The 16,506-nt window shown below is 41.4% G+C and overlaps 3 protein-coding genes across 5 annotated transcripts in view; all 3 read left to right on the forward strand.

Moving 5' to 3' along the window:
• The window catches only part of tnfrsf11a (tumor necrosis factor receptor superfamily, member 11a, NFKB activator), a 12,641-nt gene extending 4,268 nt beyond the window's left edge, over nucleotides 1–8,373 (forward strand). For both annotated transcript variants that reach the window (XM_013915273.1, XM_005722486.2), the window contains exons 3-10: nucleotides 367–492; nucleotides 1,570–1,716; nucleotides 1,813–1,894; nucleotides 2,284–2,351; nucleotides 2,503–2,622; nucleotides 2,779–2,828; nucleotides 3,043–3,967; nucleotides 6,655–8,373. In XM_013915273.1, the coding sequence (XP_013770727.1) occupies nucleotides 1,581–1,716; nucleotides 1,813–1,894; nucleotides 2,284–2,351; nucleotides 2,503–2,622; nucleotides 2,779–2,828; nucleotides 3,043–3,967; nucleotides 6,655–6,938 (1,665 nt within the window). In that variant the 5' untranslated portion in view covers nucleotides 367–492; nucleotides 1,570–1,580 and the 3' untranslated portion in view covers nucleotides 6,939–8,373. The remainder of the gene's footprint in view (nucleotides 1–366; nucleotides 493–1,569; nucleotides 1,717–1,812; nucleotides 1,895–2,283; nucleotides 2,352–2,502; nucleotides 2,623–2,778; nucleotides 2,829–3,042; nucleotides 3,968–6,654) is intronic.
• Nucleotides 8,374–11,362: 2,989 nt separating this feature from the next.
• Nucleotides 11,363–14,190, forward strand: LOC102197701 (retinol dehydrogenase 11). Of its 2 annotated transcripts, none has more exons than XM_005722489.2 (7): nucleotides 11,363–11,449; nucleotides 11,542–11,679; nucleotides 12,046–12,201; nucleotides 12,305–12,409; nucleotides 12,578–12,787; nucleotides 13,192–13,384; nucleotides 14,018–14,190. In XM_005722489.2, exons 3-7 carry the CDS (start codon nucleotides 12,075–12,077, stop codon nucleotides 14,118–14,120), a joined length of 738 nt encoding a protein of 245 aa, XP_005722546.1. In that variant the 5' UTR covers nucleotides 11,363–11,449; nucleotides 11,542–11,679; nucleotides 12,046–12,074; the 3' UTR covers nucleotides 14,121–14,190. The 2 variants fall into 2 exon arrangements, with proteins under 2 accessions (XP_005722546.1, XP_005722545.1); XM_005722488.1 differs by having other exon boundaries at nucleotides 11,542–11,657.
• Nucleotides 14,191–14,482: 292 nt separating this feature from the next.
• The window catches only part of LOC102198189 (retinol dehydrogenase 12), a 6,354-nt gene continuing 4,330 nt past the window's right edge, over nucleotides 14,483–16,506 (forward strand). The window contains exons 1-2 of the mRNA XM_005722490.1: nucleotides 14,483–14,650; nucleotides 15,053–15,168. Of these exons, the coding sequence (XP_005722547.1) occupies nucleotides 14,640–14,650; nucleotides 15,053–15,168 (127 nt within the window). The 5' untranslated portion in view covers nucleotides 14,483–14,639. The remainder of the gene's footprint in view (nucleotides 14,651–15,052; nucleotides 15,169–16,506) is intronic.

Here is a 16,506-nt window from a genome sequence, read left to right on the forward strand (position 1 = left end):
ACACACACACACGCGCAGATAGTGGATGCATATCTGGTTTCCTCTGTGGAGTCAGCATAAAGTAAAAATAGCTTTCCATTCACAAATATTCTAAACTAAAAGAGGAAGGATGTTTAAAAGCAGATCTTTTTGGCTTAAAGTGGCACAGACATGTGCGTGTGTTTCCACAAATGCGTGATACACACACACACACACTTAAACTGCTAAATATATCAACTGCTTAAAAAGAAGAAGGGAGCTCCAGTTTTATCAGTCTCTCTTTTGTTTTCTTCTATTTAATTAGGCTTTTCTGTGTTATTGTAATTATGTATGCTGAGTTCTTAAATCCTCTGCCTAACACCCACTGTCTCTTCTTTTTGCCACTAGGCTATTATGTGTTTAAAGACTGCACTGATACCGCTCAGACTATATGTCGTAAATGCAGTTACGGAGAATATCAACCCAGCTTGAACAATGCCTATCGCTGTCTTAAGCAGAAGTTTTGTGATCAGGGTGAGTACCTTCATTTATTTATCAATTCCATACATTTAAATCCATTTTTCACTTCTTACTTGTGACAAATACCATTCATTTCAATTCTAAAAAGTTAATTAATTAATTATAAAACGTTTTGCTTATTAATTTGGCAATCTCTGGTTACTTGAATGACAAAGATCAAACAACCTTTCCAAACATACTCTACAGCCACAGCTACACCATAAAAGAATACTCTCCAGTCAACAGTATTTAATTTTATACTCATGTTTTTAATGTTTTAGTTTCTCTTTTGCAACCCCTTTCCCAAAAAAATCATGAAGCTGTGTAAACATTAACGAAGTGCAGACCATTTGCCACCGTCCCATTTCTAAAAAGTTGAGATTGAGACGGTTTACTGCCACGTTGGATCGCCTCATCTTTTTAAAACTCCCCATATGTCTTTGGGGACTCGGGGAGCATATTGGTGAAAAAAATCTGAACGTTTTTGCTAAATTCATTCTCAATAAGGTTTTAAGCTGTTCAGCAGTTAAGGTCTTTGTTTGCCTCGTTTAATAATGGGTCAGATATTTTCAGTAGGTCAGATTTTTCCCCCCATGTCGTTTGGTATTGTCCTGCTGAAATAATGAAGGCCTTCCTCCAAAAAGGGCGAAAACTTTTATCATTGAACTTTAATATGGCCTTTGTAGATATCACCCTCTCCTGTGTCTCCTGACAGTGCTGTTTGGAAGTGCTTCTGAGCCCATCCACTGACTCCTTTGTTTTTTGTTTTTTTACAAGCTTGTGTACAGACATCTCCTTGCCCTCCTCTCCGAATGTTTTTTGAAACACAATAAATACATTTTCCACCTTTTCCATACTTTTATACATTATTTGTGTGCTATTTTCAATCAAATAAATGATTTTCACTTCAGTTTTTTGTTTACTCTTTACACAACACCTCCATATTCATACAAACGGGGTTGTGGTAGCCAAGAATGCTCAGATCATGGAATTATTTTTCCTTTGTATTGAGCTGTGGAGTGGGAATTTGCATTTAACACACTTAATCATTCACTTCATTTGTACCTTTGTCTTTTTCTTTTAAATCTACAGGATTGGGTTTTATGAGAAATAATGAAAACTCGATAGAAGAGGAGCCATGTCGCTGTGTTGAAGGCTTCCAGTGTTACCCCATCAACTGTGAGTTCTGTGAGAAGATACCCACCTGCCGACCCGGACAGGGACTTGAGACAAAGCATGGTGAGAAAGTCCACAACGCAGAACATCCCCCATTTATAACAAGTCCCTACAAACGAGTTGTAAATCCGAGATTACGATTTGTGTTGTTAATTATAGATCAGAGGAAGGTGTGTGAGCCGTGTCCAAAAGGATTCTTCTCTGATAAGGACGATGACGAACCGTGCAAACCGTGGACAAAGTAAGCGCTTACACACACGTGCACACACGTGTTTTTAGCCTGGAATCTTTTGACATATTGTGAAGGGAAAATGCAGTTGGGCAGCCGTCCCTACCGGCAGCCAGCAGTGGTTATGAGTAATATATTCACCACTTCCTCTGGAACCCTGGCTGGAGCAGACATCAGCTTCCACTGCCAGCCAGACCTGACAGATCATCGGCGATGATGATGACGGTGGAGAGAGAAAGAATTTTGTTTTCCTCTCTATCCATCTGCCTTTCTGGTGTTATCTTTGCAGAACTGCGAGTTGAGCACGTTGGTAGGAAAATGTGGAGTAGAAGGGAGAACTAAAAAAAAACGAACTACATTCTCATTGTCTAAATATTCCTCTTCTTCTTCCTCTTTCTCAGTTGCAAGGCTGATGGCAGCAAGGAGATCAAGCAAGGCAGTGCTGAAGCCGATGCAGGGTGTGGACCACGTGAGTTTGGAAAGACACGGACATATACAATGTCATATTTCTCCATGTGACAAAATCGTTTCTGTTAATTGGAGGCTTAAATGTCACACTAAATGTGGAGAGGGAAAAAACAGTAGACTAAAAGCAAGCTCAATAATTGTCTGTCTTACAGGTGACCCGGTCATTCCTATGTCCTTCTGGGTGATGGTTTCAGTCCTGTCAATCATTATCATTCTGTGTCCCCTCATTCTGCTTCTCTTCTGCTACAAGGACAAAATGAAGTTACTCTCTGGTAGGTCGAAATCCTCTATGAACCTTTCTCTTCTGCCTGTACGACTGCTTTCACATACATGTAGACGTTGGCACAAAAACGTGAACTTTCATAAATACTGTCATTTTTTTTCCTGCATTTTTTTCAGTACTTACATCTTGTTGTTTCATTTCTCAGTAAATCTGCGATCCTGTGTCCAGAATCTGAAGAGGACCCGGATACAACAGGTAAGGTGGAATTTCTGTTAGAATAAAAAACCTCAAACAAAACCGAATACATATAGAAACTAAACTTGTTGCAAGCTGTTTCATCTACTTTTTCTATTGTTTGTGACAATTTTTTTTTTCCATTGAAGCAAAGCGCCTGTATATATCTAACATCATCTTACGTGCATACTTGCAATAATTTACAACTCTTCTTTTATCGTTTTCTTCACTCTAGGAGACACTGGCTCCTCTTTACCACAGCGGAGCAGGAGGAGGAATAGGAGGTGGTTCTGGTGCCTCAAAATGCACGCCATGTGAGGTGACCAAACTTATCGACCAAGCACCCTCCAGCCCCGCTGACAACCCCTCGTGCACCTTGCCCATCTCTGTTCCTGATGTAAAGGTCTCTCTGCCCTTCATAAAAGAGATGACAGAGGAAGGAGGGACTGAGAGGAAAACACCAATGGAGGATCAGAGCAAAAGATCTGGAGAACCAGAAGAGGTATCGGAAGAAGAAGAGGTCGTGAGCGTGTCCCGGCTTTTGACAGGTTCTTGCATGTGTGTCATTCCTGTCCACGAGCCCCTGGAAGTAGGGGAGAATGAGGACTGTAGCCAGGCTGTCAGCCCTGGAACACCGGGATCGTGTTCATGCGGAGGGCTAGATGGAGAGAGGGATGGAGGTGGAAGTGGGAAAGAGGCTAAAGATGGAAATCTCAAGAAAGTGTCCACGAGTCAGTCAGGTGTCGCACCGCTTGTTTCTCTTTCTCCTCCTCTCCTCCACACCTCCACCGCCGTCCAGTCAACCAGTCCGCTTCCTGAACTCTACCTGCCATTGTCCCAGATGTCGCCGGAGTTCAAATTTCACCTGAAAGAGAGATCGCCAACAAAATGGGAGGGGTTGTACAGACTGATGAGCACAGACTCCACATCAACAGAACACAGCACGACCTCTGCGATGACCTCGGTCACCCCCTTGTTGCCATCCCCATCTGTTGGAGAGCTCTACATGGACAAGCCCCCTGAGGCCACAGCCCCAGAGCAAGACCAGGGAGTTCCCTGTGGGGACAGCAGAGACAACAAGCTCTCATCACAGGAGTCAGAATTGGAGTGCTCACCGGAGAGCCTTCAGAGTCAGCTGGCTGATCCAAATCTTACCTCAGGTACATGAAATTTCAAAAACTGATCATATGAGAAGCCCCCCCCAAAAAAGTTAATGATAAGGAAAAAAAGAAGTGATAAGGTACTAGCTCCAAACTAGTGGGGGAGGTAAAATATTAAGTAATAATAGTAACTTAATAGTAATCATCAAGTGTTGACAGGACAGAATTATGGCTTTTAAAATTAATGTACACTTTTGTCTATTATATTATATTATATTATATTATATTATATTATATTATATTATATTATATACTTTTTTCCCCCAAGCAGTTGAGTCGCACAGTCACAAATCTATTTTTACTCCTCTTGGGGTAATGAAAAGCTGATTTGGAGCTGGCTATTTCCTGGCTATTTTTTTGCTGTGACCGCTCAGCAGCGTCAATAAAAACTAAAAACACAGTGGTTGTGCGTTATGGGGATAATGGCTCATTACAAAGTTTGCAGGACCACAGTTGTGTTTGCCAGGTGGATTTCTGTGTTCGCTGTTTGTGTAGGCAGTCGCCATTGTGTTGCCACAGGGTCATACCCATACATGATTGGATACACCACATAGCAGTGTTCTCTTTCCACAGCATAGGTGGGACTAGCCACCAAGAATAACAGAATGAAATTTAGATTGGTTTTAATGGAAAGTTTTACAGTCACGGGGTTGAGCATGCATTGTTCTCACACAGACCTTATGGTTGTGCCAAAGAGAAAAATCTACGGGAAACATTTCTTCTCTGTGCCTCGAGCTCCTAGTGGTTATGGTTAGTTATAAAAGCAGTAATATCTGAGCAGTCTGATAGAGACGGTGGTCAGCTCGAGCTCAAACGTTATTAGCCGAACACAGAATAGACAGCGGATTGGTCTCAGCGTAAAAATATGGCGTTTGTGTGATTGTTTCCAAGAAATAGCTTTTATTAAAGCCAGTATTGATAATCTGAGCCTGGATTTTGGCGGGGCCACACAGGGAGCAGGAAAAAGATATGTGTGTGTGTGTGTGTGATGTGCTAGTGAGCCACCAGAACCGCACTCTTAACAAACACTGCTCTTTGTGTATGTGTGCACCAGTGTCGAGTATGCCATCTACAGTACAAAACTCCTGTTTACCCAGAGTTCCATAGGGTTGCGCAAAGTGACCGCAGCTTTAATTGAACCAAGATGTGCTCAGCTTGAGTAATGCTTTTATAACCTCGCAAACCCAACAAAAACACTCACACACACCAACTTGTGAAGCCTTTTTTTTTTTTTTTTTTTTTTGACTCTCACTGATGACTGGTTACTTTAATTACACATCTGCTGGCTTGAAGTGAACACAGTTTCCCATCATGCAGTAATGAAAATTGTCACAAGGGCTTCCCGCCTATACTATTTAAAGGTTAGGCAAGGTTCAGAGGTTTCCCTTGTCTCACCCACAGTAGCCGTCCCAGTGCACATTAGTTTTATTTATTAGCTACTGACCGGCTCAGGGCAATTTTGGGGCTGCCTTTGTTGAGCGTCAGCTCAATAGGGCTAATGACCCACATTTAGTCTGACAATCAAAGACTTAAGCTGACACCTATCCATGAAAAATTGGCAGATTCTGATAGAGAATATGCACAAGTCAGTTTTACCCCTGTCAGCACAGTTTTTGGGTATCCAAAAAGATCAACGTGGTACTGAGAGAGGATAAACAGAAGACCCAAGCAGATTCCTCAGAGCATTGTTTTCAGAGCTGTGGTGAAATGGCATATTTTCAAGCTTGCCCTCTCAGACTGGTATTCCGGGAAATGCGATTGGATACTGAAACAGAGACACACACATTTTGAGAGTCTGTGGTAGCGTTTGCCTTTGGCTGCATGTGCTTTTGAGCGCATATGTGTATGTGTAGGTGTGAAAATGCCTGTTAGTGCATTTTCTTACATTTACTGTATGTGTGTGCGTGTGCATATGTGTGAACAGATGGAACATAAGCTGTGAGTCATGGAGGTTTGGCCTCCTCTGTCGCCTGGAAAGTCAGACAGGAGGCTGGAGAAAATAGGAACCAGAGGTTTGATGCGGTGTAATGCGATTTACAAAACAAAACTATTTATTTCCTAATTCACCTGCTGGTTTAACTCTGTAGGTGAACAATATACAGGCACTGGCACAAAGGGTATTGATACAAGTTTGTGTTTGGCAGGAAAGCAACTGTAGGATGGAGATTAGACACTGAGATGTTCGTGGATGGAGCAGCACATTTAAAAAGAAATTGTTCAGTTGAATCCTTAAAACCCCAAAACCTGTGACAAATTGCTTCCCTTTAGTGGTCTTGAGTTTCACTTAGTTAGAAGTGCTGGATACTGACGGAGCTATGTCGAGAAGGATATGATATGGCGGTCTCTGTAGCCGTTGCCTTTTTGTGGTCATCCTGCAAAGTCATTACACCCACTGTCCATTTGTCACATGAGGTTAGCCAACAGTTAGTCCCTTCTTCACTTGTGTCATGAAATAGGGCTCTGGAAGCCTGTTTGTACAGGAAAAATGAAAGTCCTACACAACCCTACAATTATAGCAACACATCTCGTTGAATTTCACAATAGGCTGTTATTGCATCGGCATTTTCTACACCAGTCTGGGGATACAGTGTTTATGATTTTCACGTGAAACGAAAGATTTTCTCAGACATCGTCTATAAATAGCCTCCTAACCATTTACGCCTCCTCTGTGTTACTTTTCTATTTAGGTCAGGTGTCTGGGAACCACAACACCACCTTCATCTCCAGCGGTCAAGTGATGAACTTTAGCGGTGACGTCATTGTTGTCTGCGTCAGCCAGACGTCTCACGGCAGCGACGAGGTGGAGCGGGATGATGGCTTCGGCAACCCTGTCCAGGAAGAAGCCACTGAGACTGCTCCGTTTTTTCAGACCAGCTTGAGATCACAAGGGGACTACATTTCCCACTGTACTTTGCAAGATGAAACACTGCCAGTCCAGGAAGCGATGGAGGAGCAATCACTGGGAAAGTGAAAAGCGGACGGTGGCTTTGCTTTGTTTTATGTCACTTCAGAGATCATCGCCATAGTCTGGGTGCCTATGTTATCTTTTGATTACACCAATCAGCCACAACATTAAAACTGCTGTCAGCTGAAATGAATCATGTTGATTATATTGTTACAATGCAATGTTCTGCTGGGAAATCTTGGGTCCTCTTCCATTGACTCATACCACCCACCTAAACATCGTTAAAGATCAGTCACATCCCTCCATGGCAACGGCATCCCCTGACAACAGAATTCTCTCCAACGGGACAGAGTGTCCTGTCACAACAAAAAAACTGCTCGACAACTTGGCATAACACATGGCAGTCCAATCAAACATCTGCTGAGTTAGCAAGAACAAGCCTGATCTGCAGAGGCGCACAGGACCCAAAGGACCCACTGGCCAGACACCACAGGACACCCTCAGTGGGCTCATGTGCATGCACAGCAGAGGGGTTTTTTTTTTTTTTGGTTTTTTATTTTTGGCAGAATGGTGGGTTTAGTGTTATGGCTAAGAGGTGTACATCAAATAAGTTATAGTAATAATGAAGAACAAATGTGTCTTGTCATGTCTGTTTTCCAGATAAAAACAAGGAAAGGATGGTGTAAAGTCATTTTAAAGTGATCAGTCAGATAACTGGGAGATCAGTCTTTTGGGAATCTGACTCTGTGTCTCCACAGTTGTCTTACTAATGAACCATCTATAACCTGGCCTATTTCAGACATTAGTCACTGAATCTTGCCACGGGAATCTATTCCCAGAAAAAAAAAGAAGAAAAGCTGCTGGCCTTTTCAGATGGAAACTCCCTCCATTCCAGACAGTGATGGGGAATTTTGTTGTGAAATGGATGTGGAAGTAGAGTTCATACTGCAGGTGCATAATATTTTTATCGTTGCATTGAACTTACAGCTTGGTCTCGATACAAAGAAGTTACAAAATATTTAATGTCCCACACATTTCTATTGATTACTTGCTTTAGGTAACATCTGTAAGCTCTTAGTTTTTAACTTTTGTAAGTCTGGATGATTTTGATACTTGCGTAACGGAATATCCACCGTGTGGAACATGCGTTTTAGTTGTTGTATCATAGAACTTTGAATATGCAAGCCACAATAAGATCTGGCTGGACAGAATTTTAAACATATCAATGAGTGAATTCTTCTTTCTTGCCTGCAGGATCTGTTTATTTTTTAAGAGACACGTCCAGTCTTGGTACGATGCTTGTTTGTAGACTTTATTTTCTCCCTACTGCAACACAAGTGCAGTTTTTGTCTTCGAAACAAAATGCTATGCATTTGATAAGCTATTCTATTAGTGATTTCTTTTATTCGATTTTAATGCCCAGGCCTTCCGATGCTTGTTAATAATAATGGTTTTGTTTAAAAAAAAAAAAAAGGAAAAAAAAGAAAGATTTTACGAGGCAGATTGTTTGTGTGTATTTCAGAAGTTTCAGATGTGATCAGTGTGTGTATATATTTCATCTGTTTCTCAAAGACGAATGAATATGCTGTCAATTGATTTATTGTGTGGATTTTGTGAAGTCGAGTGGTGCCATTAACAGCGAAGCGCACACAGGAGTTTCAATGAACTGTTAATTTATAGCCCTGCCATATGTATGCAGCTATGCAAAAAACAAACAAACAAAAAATGTACATATAAATCAAATCTATTGCAATGAATTACTGAAAGACTATTTTGATCGAAATTAAATGTTTTGCATCTAATTTTTTTCACGGATGGCTGCCATCCTGCATTCTGTGGTTACTCTTGGTCAACTTTCCTATTTTAGGGGGGGGGGAGATTGACAAAACACAACCAAGGCTTCATTTATCTCCACAAGATGATCTATAATCTTTGTGAAGCAATGCTAATTACACATGTGGCAAGGCCTCTGTGCCTTTGTCCCTGTGTTGACAGACAGGCAGCCTTTCATCAGCCCCGGGATGGCAAGCAGCTGTGAGGAGAAACTAATCTAGCAGTCAGACCAGCTAGCGTCACAGAGAGACCACATGAGAGGAACTGGCAGCACTCATTTGGGCCTGGTTTGGGTCAGCAGGAGTATGTTTATATGTGTGTGTGCATGTGTGTAAGAGTGCGTCTTGTCTCAGCTTATTTTATGGTTGTTTGTGAAAACAGGAAGTTATGACTAGCTTTCACATGGTTTACATGAGAACTGGCTGGCTGGCCAACACAGAGCCCGACTGCACATTTAAATGATTTCAGCTTTTTCTTTTCTTTTCATGTGTGAGAGAACAGCCTTTCATTTGACTTATATGTAGGGTAGCAACCACCTTGTGTTGCTATAGTGTGCCTCCTAGTGGTAAGTGCAGGTTAAGATGATAAACAAGACAACAAATCATGGATAAATGTTCATGTTTACAGTTTCAGCAACACAAGAAACGAGATGCATCTGTTTGTTGCATTTGTATAGGCATTTCTAAACAGACATACAGACATATTATTGTGTACCACCTTATTTATTTGATTGCAATTTTAAAAGAGGAATCGAGATCACTGGAAAAGAGGAAATGGGCTCTTGAGAAAGGGTTTGTCTTTCATACTGGAGCACTTTCGAGGCATGAGAAAAAGCCCAATCAGCTGTTGGTTTAATAACCTGACAGTCGGTGTAACCAGGTGACAGCGCAGACCTGCGGAAAGCACCAGAAAATCCACAGTGCTGATGTGCTGAAATTACAGTCATCTCACCTGTGGAAGCAAGTTTTGGATTCCAGCTGCAGACTCGCAAAAGATCATTACAGCTGAGATTCGTTACTCAGCACTGACAGCAGATGGAGTTTCTAGTTTCTTCAAAGATAATGATTTTGCTTTTGAGAGGATGTAAATATGATGAACTGCTTTGAATGGAAGCAGCAGATGTTAGCTGATAAATACATAATGAATGAATGAAACTGTGTGGAACTTTCACATTTTTATACATAAGAATCTTTTTAATGAGTGTCTTACAAATTTAATTGAAAAATTTGCTCTTGTGATTTTGTTACATCTACGACACATTAATAATAGACTAATAATAATAATTCTAATGCAGAAAAGGAAGAAAATTTTCAGAGAAAAGGTAAATACAGCTACATACAGTCATGTGAAAAAATCAGACAAATACAACCGCGAAGAACTACAAATATGAGCATACGCTGTGTCAACGAAAACTAAGGCAAAATGCAGAAATAGTGTGTGAAACGCTAAACACACCCTTTTAATGCTTCCATAGGAATTAAGAGTGTAAGTAGCAGCCAGGTGATGCTGATCAAGTGCTTGTAATTAATACATCAGCATCACACAGTCAGTGCGAGCAACTCTAAAAGCAGGGCTTTTGGCTGTTTGTTTGTGTGGAAGCACAATGCCATAGCGGAAAGATATTACGAATGATTAAAAGAGGCTGTCTATCAGTCTGGAAAGGGTTATAAGGCCATCACTGAGCACCGTGAGCTAGATTGGCAACTGCAAAACATTCTAGACAGTTGCCAATCTTGCTGAGAGCAAACGCACTCAGATCGGGCCATTATTGTTCAAAAGGAAAGTATGACTTTTTTGGAAGGGTTGCAGGACAAACGCTCTTTTCTCTAAAATGAACAAAGCAGAACAGCTTAGGTTGGCACGGCTGCATCTGAACAAACCACAAACTTCTGAAGCAACGTCCTTTGACCAGATGAAACCAAAGTAGAGTGTTTGGTCTTAATCCACAATGCCACATTTCTTGAAAACCAAACACAGCATATCAGCACAAATGCCTCATACCAAGTGTTACGCATGGTGGTGGAGGAGCGATTATTTGGCCTTGTTTTGCACCCACAGGACCTCGGCATGGGGTTGTGATGAGTCTTTTTTTTCTGTGTCTGTCACAGGGATAACACAGAGAGAGGCGGAAAACCGTTCACACTCACAGTCTCACCTACGGCCAGTTTAGAATCACCAATTAAACTAACCCCATTCTTGTCTTTGGATGGTGAATGCAAACTCCACTGAGTCCTGCCTGGATTCGAACCCCGGATGTTGCTGCTGTGAGGGGATAGTGCTAGTTCTCGTTAAACAGCCTTATATTAAGGACCAGGGATTTTTATTGATCCCTGATTTATAAAGCCTTAGAATTGAAAAGGGTTTACTTTCCTTTTACAGTAAATAAAGATTCAGTGTCTTAAATCTAGTTTGCTGAGTCATTTCAAATACTTAGTTTGGTACGCATTATTGAGCTGAAACCTCTTAAACAAATACTTCTCTGTTTCTTTGATTCTTTAAAATACTGCATCACCAATCATATGACGCTTATCTTGAAATTCCGCCTTAATTGATTAGCACCAGTGATGAGTTCCAACAGAGGGGTATTTCTGTCTGACAACAGCTTACCATTTAAAAGGCAGTCATGTTTGCTTTCTCTCTCAGTCCTGTGCCTCCACATCTCTGGGACTTTTCAACATCAGCGAAAACAATTTTTGAGTAGGGATATCACAGTTTTATTTTACTTTGGAAATGCAAGCAATCAGGTAAGTTTTTGTACATCATCACCAGAAAGGGGGAAAAGTCTGACGGTAGCTTTTCATTCATCCATCTGAGATAAAGGTGTCTCACTCCACAGGTCTCTCTTCATCCCCACATGGTCTTCAGATACACGTCTAGATGGGAAGACAGCTATAGTGACGGGGGGCAACGCTGGAATAGGAAAAGAGACAGTTAAAGACCTGGCTAGCAGAGGCAAGAAAACAGCGCTGCACATGTAAAGACAGCAAATGCAATGATGAGTAACAAATTTCTTTACAATTGTTGTCATATTCTTTCTCGTCTGCGTGACTCAGTGTACTTGTGAACTTGTGCACTTGAAGCTTCCTGTTCCCGCAAATATAATAAATACAATCAGGTTACTCAAACATAAACTGTCGAATTTGATGATAGCGCATAATTCTAATGAACTCATGTATCGTTACTGGTTAATCAAAGGCAGGCAGAGGGATTAAGTTCAGAGCATACTGCCACGACACAAAGACTGCCAAACTGGCCCAGACATATGTGTTGAAATCGTGCTATCTTGTTCAAATGTCAAACATGCATGTACACGCAAACAAGAGGAATTAATCTCCTGTAGGCGCCCGGGTGATCTTGGCGTGCAGAGACATGGCGAAGGGAGAGCAAGCTGCTTGCGACGTCATGAGGGAGGTGAAGGGAGCGAAGGTAGTCACCAGGCAACTGGATCTGGCTGACACCAAATCAATATGCCAGTTTGCTGAGAATATCTACAACAGTGGGTGGCACACGCAACACACACGCGGACTTCAGAGTAGTGCGTGCATTCTTTTTTCCTTCTAAATACTGTGATGGTGGTAACAATTATCCTGTTTTCACAGCTGAGAAAGCTCTTCACTATCTGATCAACAATGCAGGCGTGGCTGTGTGTCCTTTTGCCAGGACAGTGGATGGAATTGAGATGCAGTTTGGAGTCAATCACTTGGGTAGGAGGAAAAAACACACAAGGTTTAGTTAATGACAAACATGTTAGATTGAAACAGACTTTAGCAAAAGAGCAGATGAGTTGTCAGTCAGCTCCTGTTGTTACTGCTAAATATGTGATCAGTGGTGGCTTAAAACTCCTCGCCTTTTCTCTCCTACCACCCATTTAGGTCATTTCTTCTTGACTTTTCTGCTGCTGGACTTGCTGAAGCACTCGGCCCCATCTCGGGTCATCAACCTGTCATCAGCAGCTCACCTCTTTGGCAAGATCCATTTTGATGATCTGAAAGGGGAGAAGGATTACCATCACTTCAGGGCCTACGCACAGAGCAAGCTGGCTAATGTCCTGTTCACCAGAGAGCTGGCCAAAAGGACAGAGGGTAGGGACGCAGAGACTGAAATATTATCTAGTCATTATGTGTCGTCTTTTGCCTGTCTACCTCGCCTTCCTTATGCAAGGAGAAAGCGGATCTTATCTCAACAGTGTGAGAGTCCCATGCCTCAACCACAACCGCTCTGGGCGACATCAGAGCACAGGGAAATAAGTTGTGTTAAAGACTTAATTGTTGCCCAGCAAATCACTCCTCATTCACTAATAATGCTGTCATTTCTTCCCAGATATGAGTCAAGGCTTTCTGTAACTTTTTTTTTCTAAATCAAGTGAAACTATATATTCTGGGTGTTTTACTTTACTGATGTGTCCACTCATGTGTGACTACAAGCTGTTATCAAGGATCTGCTTCATTTCAGGTTGGATAAATAATATTTATACCAATCCCTCCAGTTCTAGGTATCACAGCCTACTCAGTTGACCCCGGCTTCGTGAACACTGACATTTTAAGGTATATAAGGCGCCCTCTTCTGGATGTAGTCAAGAACTTCGGGTTTCTGATCAGGACCCCAGCAGAGGGAGCCTACACCACCATCTACTGTACCGTCACTCCTGAGAATCAGCTGGTCACTGGAGGATACTACAGGTCAGCGTGAAAACTATTTACAATTACAGACAAAAACTTGCTTAATCGCTATAAAACAGGTGTGATTAAAGAATCATGAAAGACGAGAGGAGCCATTCATCGATATCATCCGAATAATTCTTAATACACTAATTAATGGGTAATTACTAAAGATCTATGAGTCATTCTGTATAAGTGATTCGTTAGATAATAAATATTTTATAATATGCACCTTTCTTAGAAAGAACAGCGTTATCTGTTTTTCAGTCTCCAAATCGCTCAGCACGACCGGAAAATACTGTATCTCCACCCATGGCTATAACTCACATTTGATTCATTTTAAACCGAGTCTGTTGATGGTCATGCAGCCCTGAAGCAATGAGTAACTACCTGAAGTAACGAAAAAGAATAAATTAGAAATGTAATGATCAATGAAGAAAGTGTGGAGTTTGATTAATTTACACGTAGTAATGCACCAAATATTACCTTACAGTTATCCAATTGTGTCTCTATTTTATCTACTATCTTCTAACTATCAGCTGGTTACATTTTAATTATCACATGTTTTAGTGCACTTTATGTTACAGCGATGGAAATGTATAGCTCACTTAAACGATGTGCTTATGTATTGTCCATTCACTCCTTTCCCCACAGAAACTGCTCCAGAGCAGAGAGCTCCAATGCCGGCCAGGATGACGGCACAGCCCTGAAGCTGTGGGCTGTGAGCTGCCACCTGTTGGGCATCCGCTGGAGATAAACTTCACCTTTGATCTGAAGGCTAAGACAAATGTAACAGCTTCCAATAAAGAAACATCCCTGATATAGCATTGTGTGTCCTTGTGTGTCCGTTTGTGAGTGAAAAAAAAACAGACTTCCCATTTTTATTAGACTCTTACATCATTAGGATTTTAGCTCTGGCATGTTGCTACATAGTGAAGTGAGGCACGTTTTAACTTTGGGTTTTCCACGTTCTCGGTGGTATCACACACCGCAGTGGTGAATTATCACACTCTCGCCTCAGCTAACCCCATAACTCGAGTCTCTCCGACAGCAGGAGGCGGCAGGAGAGCCGGCTGCTCCCACAGCCTGTAACTTGTGAATCAATTATGCGTCAGCCCGCCCCTGATTGGCCCCGGCACCTATACGCAAAAGAAAACGAGGAGAGGTGGCTGACAGATGAAAAGCACGGAACCCGCTGATAAAGTGTTGTGGCGGAGAAAGGAGCTGTATTGTCGCAGAGGTCCTAAGGTGGAAACCTGTTGCTCTTTGAGGAAGAATGTACTGCAGGTAGGAGAAAAATACATAAAATAGAGCCTGCAGAAAACGTTAAAGGTTAGGTAGCTGGCTCTAATAATACCAGCAGTGTGAGATATTTGAAGATTATCCACTGTGTCACCAGATTTTGCAGAGTGATTTGCGTCGTGGTTTTATTGGTGTTTTTATGCAAATTTTGAAAACGGAAAAAAGAGCTTTGAGCATGAATCTGTTTAGACGACTTGCGCAATTATTCTGGAAACCAACTGATGTAATATACTCTGTTACAGATGCAGTATGTGTAAGTCTGATGTTGAATAGTTAGTATGAGAGCATGTGCTGATTTATAGACTCTTTTGTGTCCAAATAAAGATCAGGTCTTTAAAACTTTAAGGAAAAATATATAATCAATGCTTTTACTTGCCTCTTGTTCAGGGGTGTGTGCTGTAACCACTGGTCTTCTGAGGAGAGGTTAGATGGGAAAACAGTGGTCATCACTGGAGCCAACACTGGTATAGGCAAAGAAACTGCCAAGGACCTGGCAAGAAGAGGTACTGTGCCCAGCTGCGGGTCTTTCTCCATCTGCCTCTGTCTATCAGGTTTTCAGACGTGTGCCTGCCTCTTTAATTTACGCTAACTGGCAGGCTGTGACTTACAGTGCATATCCCACTCTGACCTCGTGATTTAAGCACTAAGAACACTTATGTGATTGGGCTAGGTCCAACTTGCTTGGCATACCCAAGTCTATCATGAATCTGAATAAAAATATAGATAAAAATTTGTGGGGTTTTTAAAATTTTGTTTTGTTTTTTAATATATTTTTTTAAAATGAGCATCTTGGTTAATGTTTCAACGATTCCAGACGACTGTCAGAAATTGAAGACAGATGAGGCGTCGCAGGGACAGAGGGAGCATTGTGAGGGTCCCCTGCAGGGCCAGACATGAAACAAAGACAGTGCATCTAGCAGTTGTGCACACACACACACACATGCACACAGAGTGAGTAATATGAAAGCTGGTTCTGCATACAAGACTCAGTTTGTTCAGCCATCTGCATCATGACGGACACAGCATGCCACATACACCTTCCTCAGTTTAAGAACAACCAACATGTAATTTTTTTTTTAAAATTTACACTGGCACCAGTATAAAATAACCCATAGTAATAATAATACAACTAGATTCCCAGCCTTAAAACAAAGTAGAAGGAGGCACAGCATCATCTTTCAGTAAACTGGATTATGCAACAATGTGATGACAACATGATTGGATTTGGAAAGATTGATAACGAGAAGCGATTCCTTCAGGCACTGCATCTCAACATTGTCAATCGTTTGTTATGATTTTGATCGAAATTTATTTTATTATTATTATCATTTACTAATTTATTTTACTTTTTGGTCCACGTAATGAGTTGTCAAAGGAAGCTGTCCATGTGAAATTTAATGTTTACGAAGTGAAATCAGGAAAGACTGTTACAATTACATATCATACTGAGTGTGAATAATCAGTCTATGATCAAAACTGACTCAAGCCATTTTTGCTTTTTATTACATACTCAGATGATTTGCGCATGTGAAAAAAAAAATCATCTGCTGAAAGATCTTGGACGTGACTCAGTACACGCCTCTTGGACTTGACTCTCACTGTTTGTTTACTATTTTATTTAATTGTATGAACTCGCTATCCCTGTTGATGTGGGAATAGTTTGGTCCCCAGGATGGAAACAAAGACGGCAGCAATAGGATGGAGATGCTATATTACAACTAGTTAATGGCTCCCATCTTCTGTAATTACTGGGCGCTGCAGCTATTTTGCATATGTGTGAGTGTGTTTGCAGGAGAGCGTGTGTGTATGTGTGTGTGCATATTTGTGCCTGCATATGGGTG

Source organism: Pundamilia nyererei, unplaced genomic scaffold (assembly GCF_000239375.1).
Source record: "Pundamilia nyererei isolate P.nyererei 1_Seehausen unplaced genomic scaffold, PunNye1.0 scaffold00007, whole genome shotgun sequence".
Classification (NCBI taxonomy): domain Eukaryota; kingdom Metazoa; phylum Chordata; class Actinopteri; order Cichliformes; family Cichlidae; genus Pundamilia; species Pundamilia nyererei.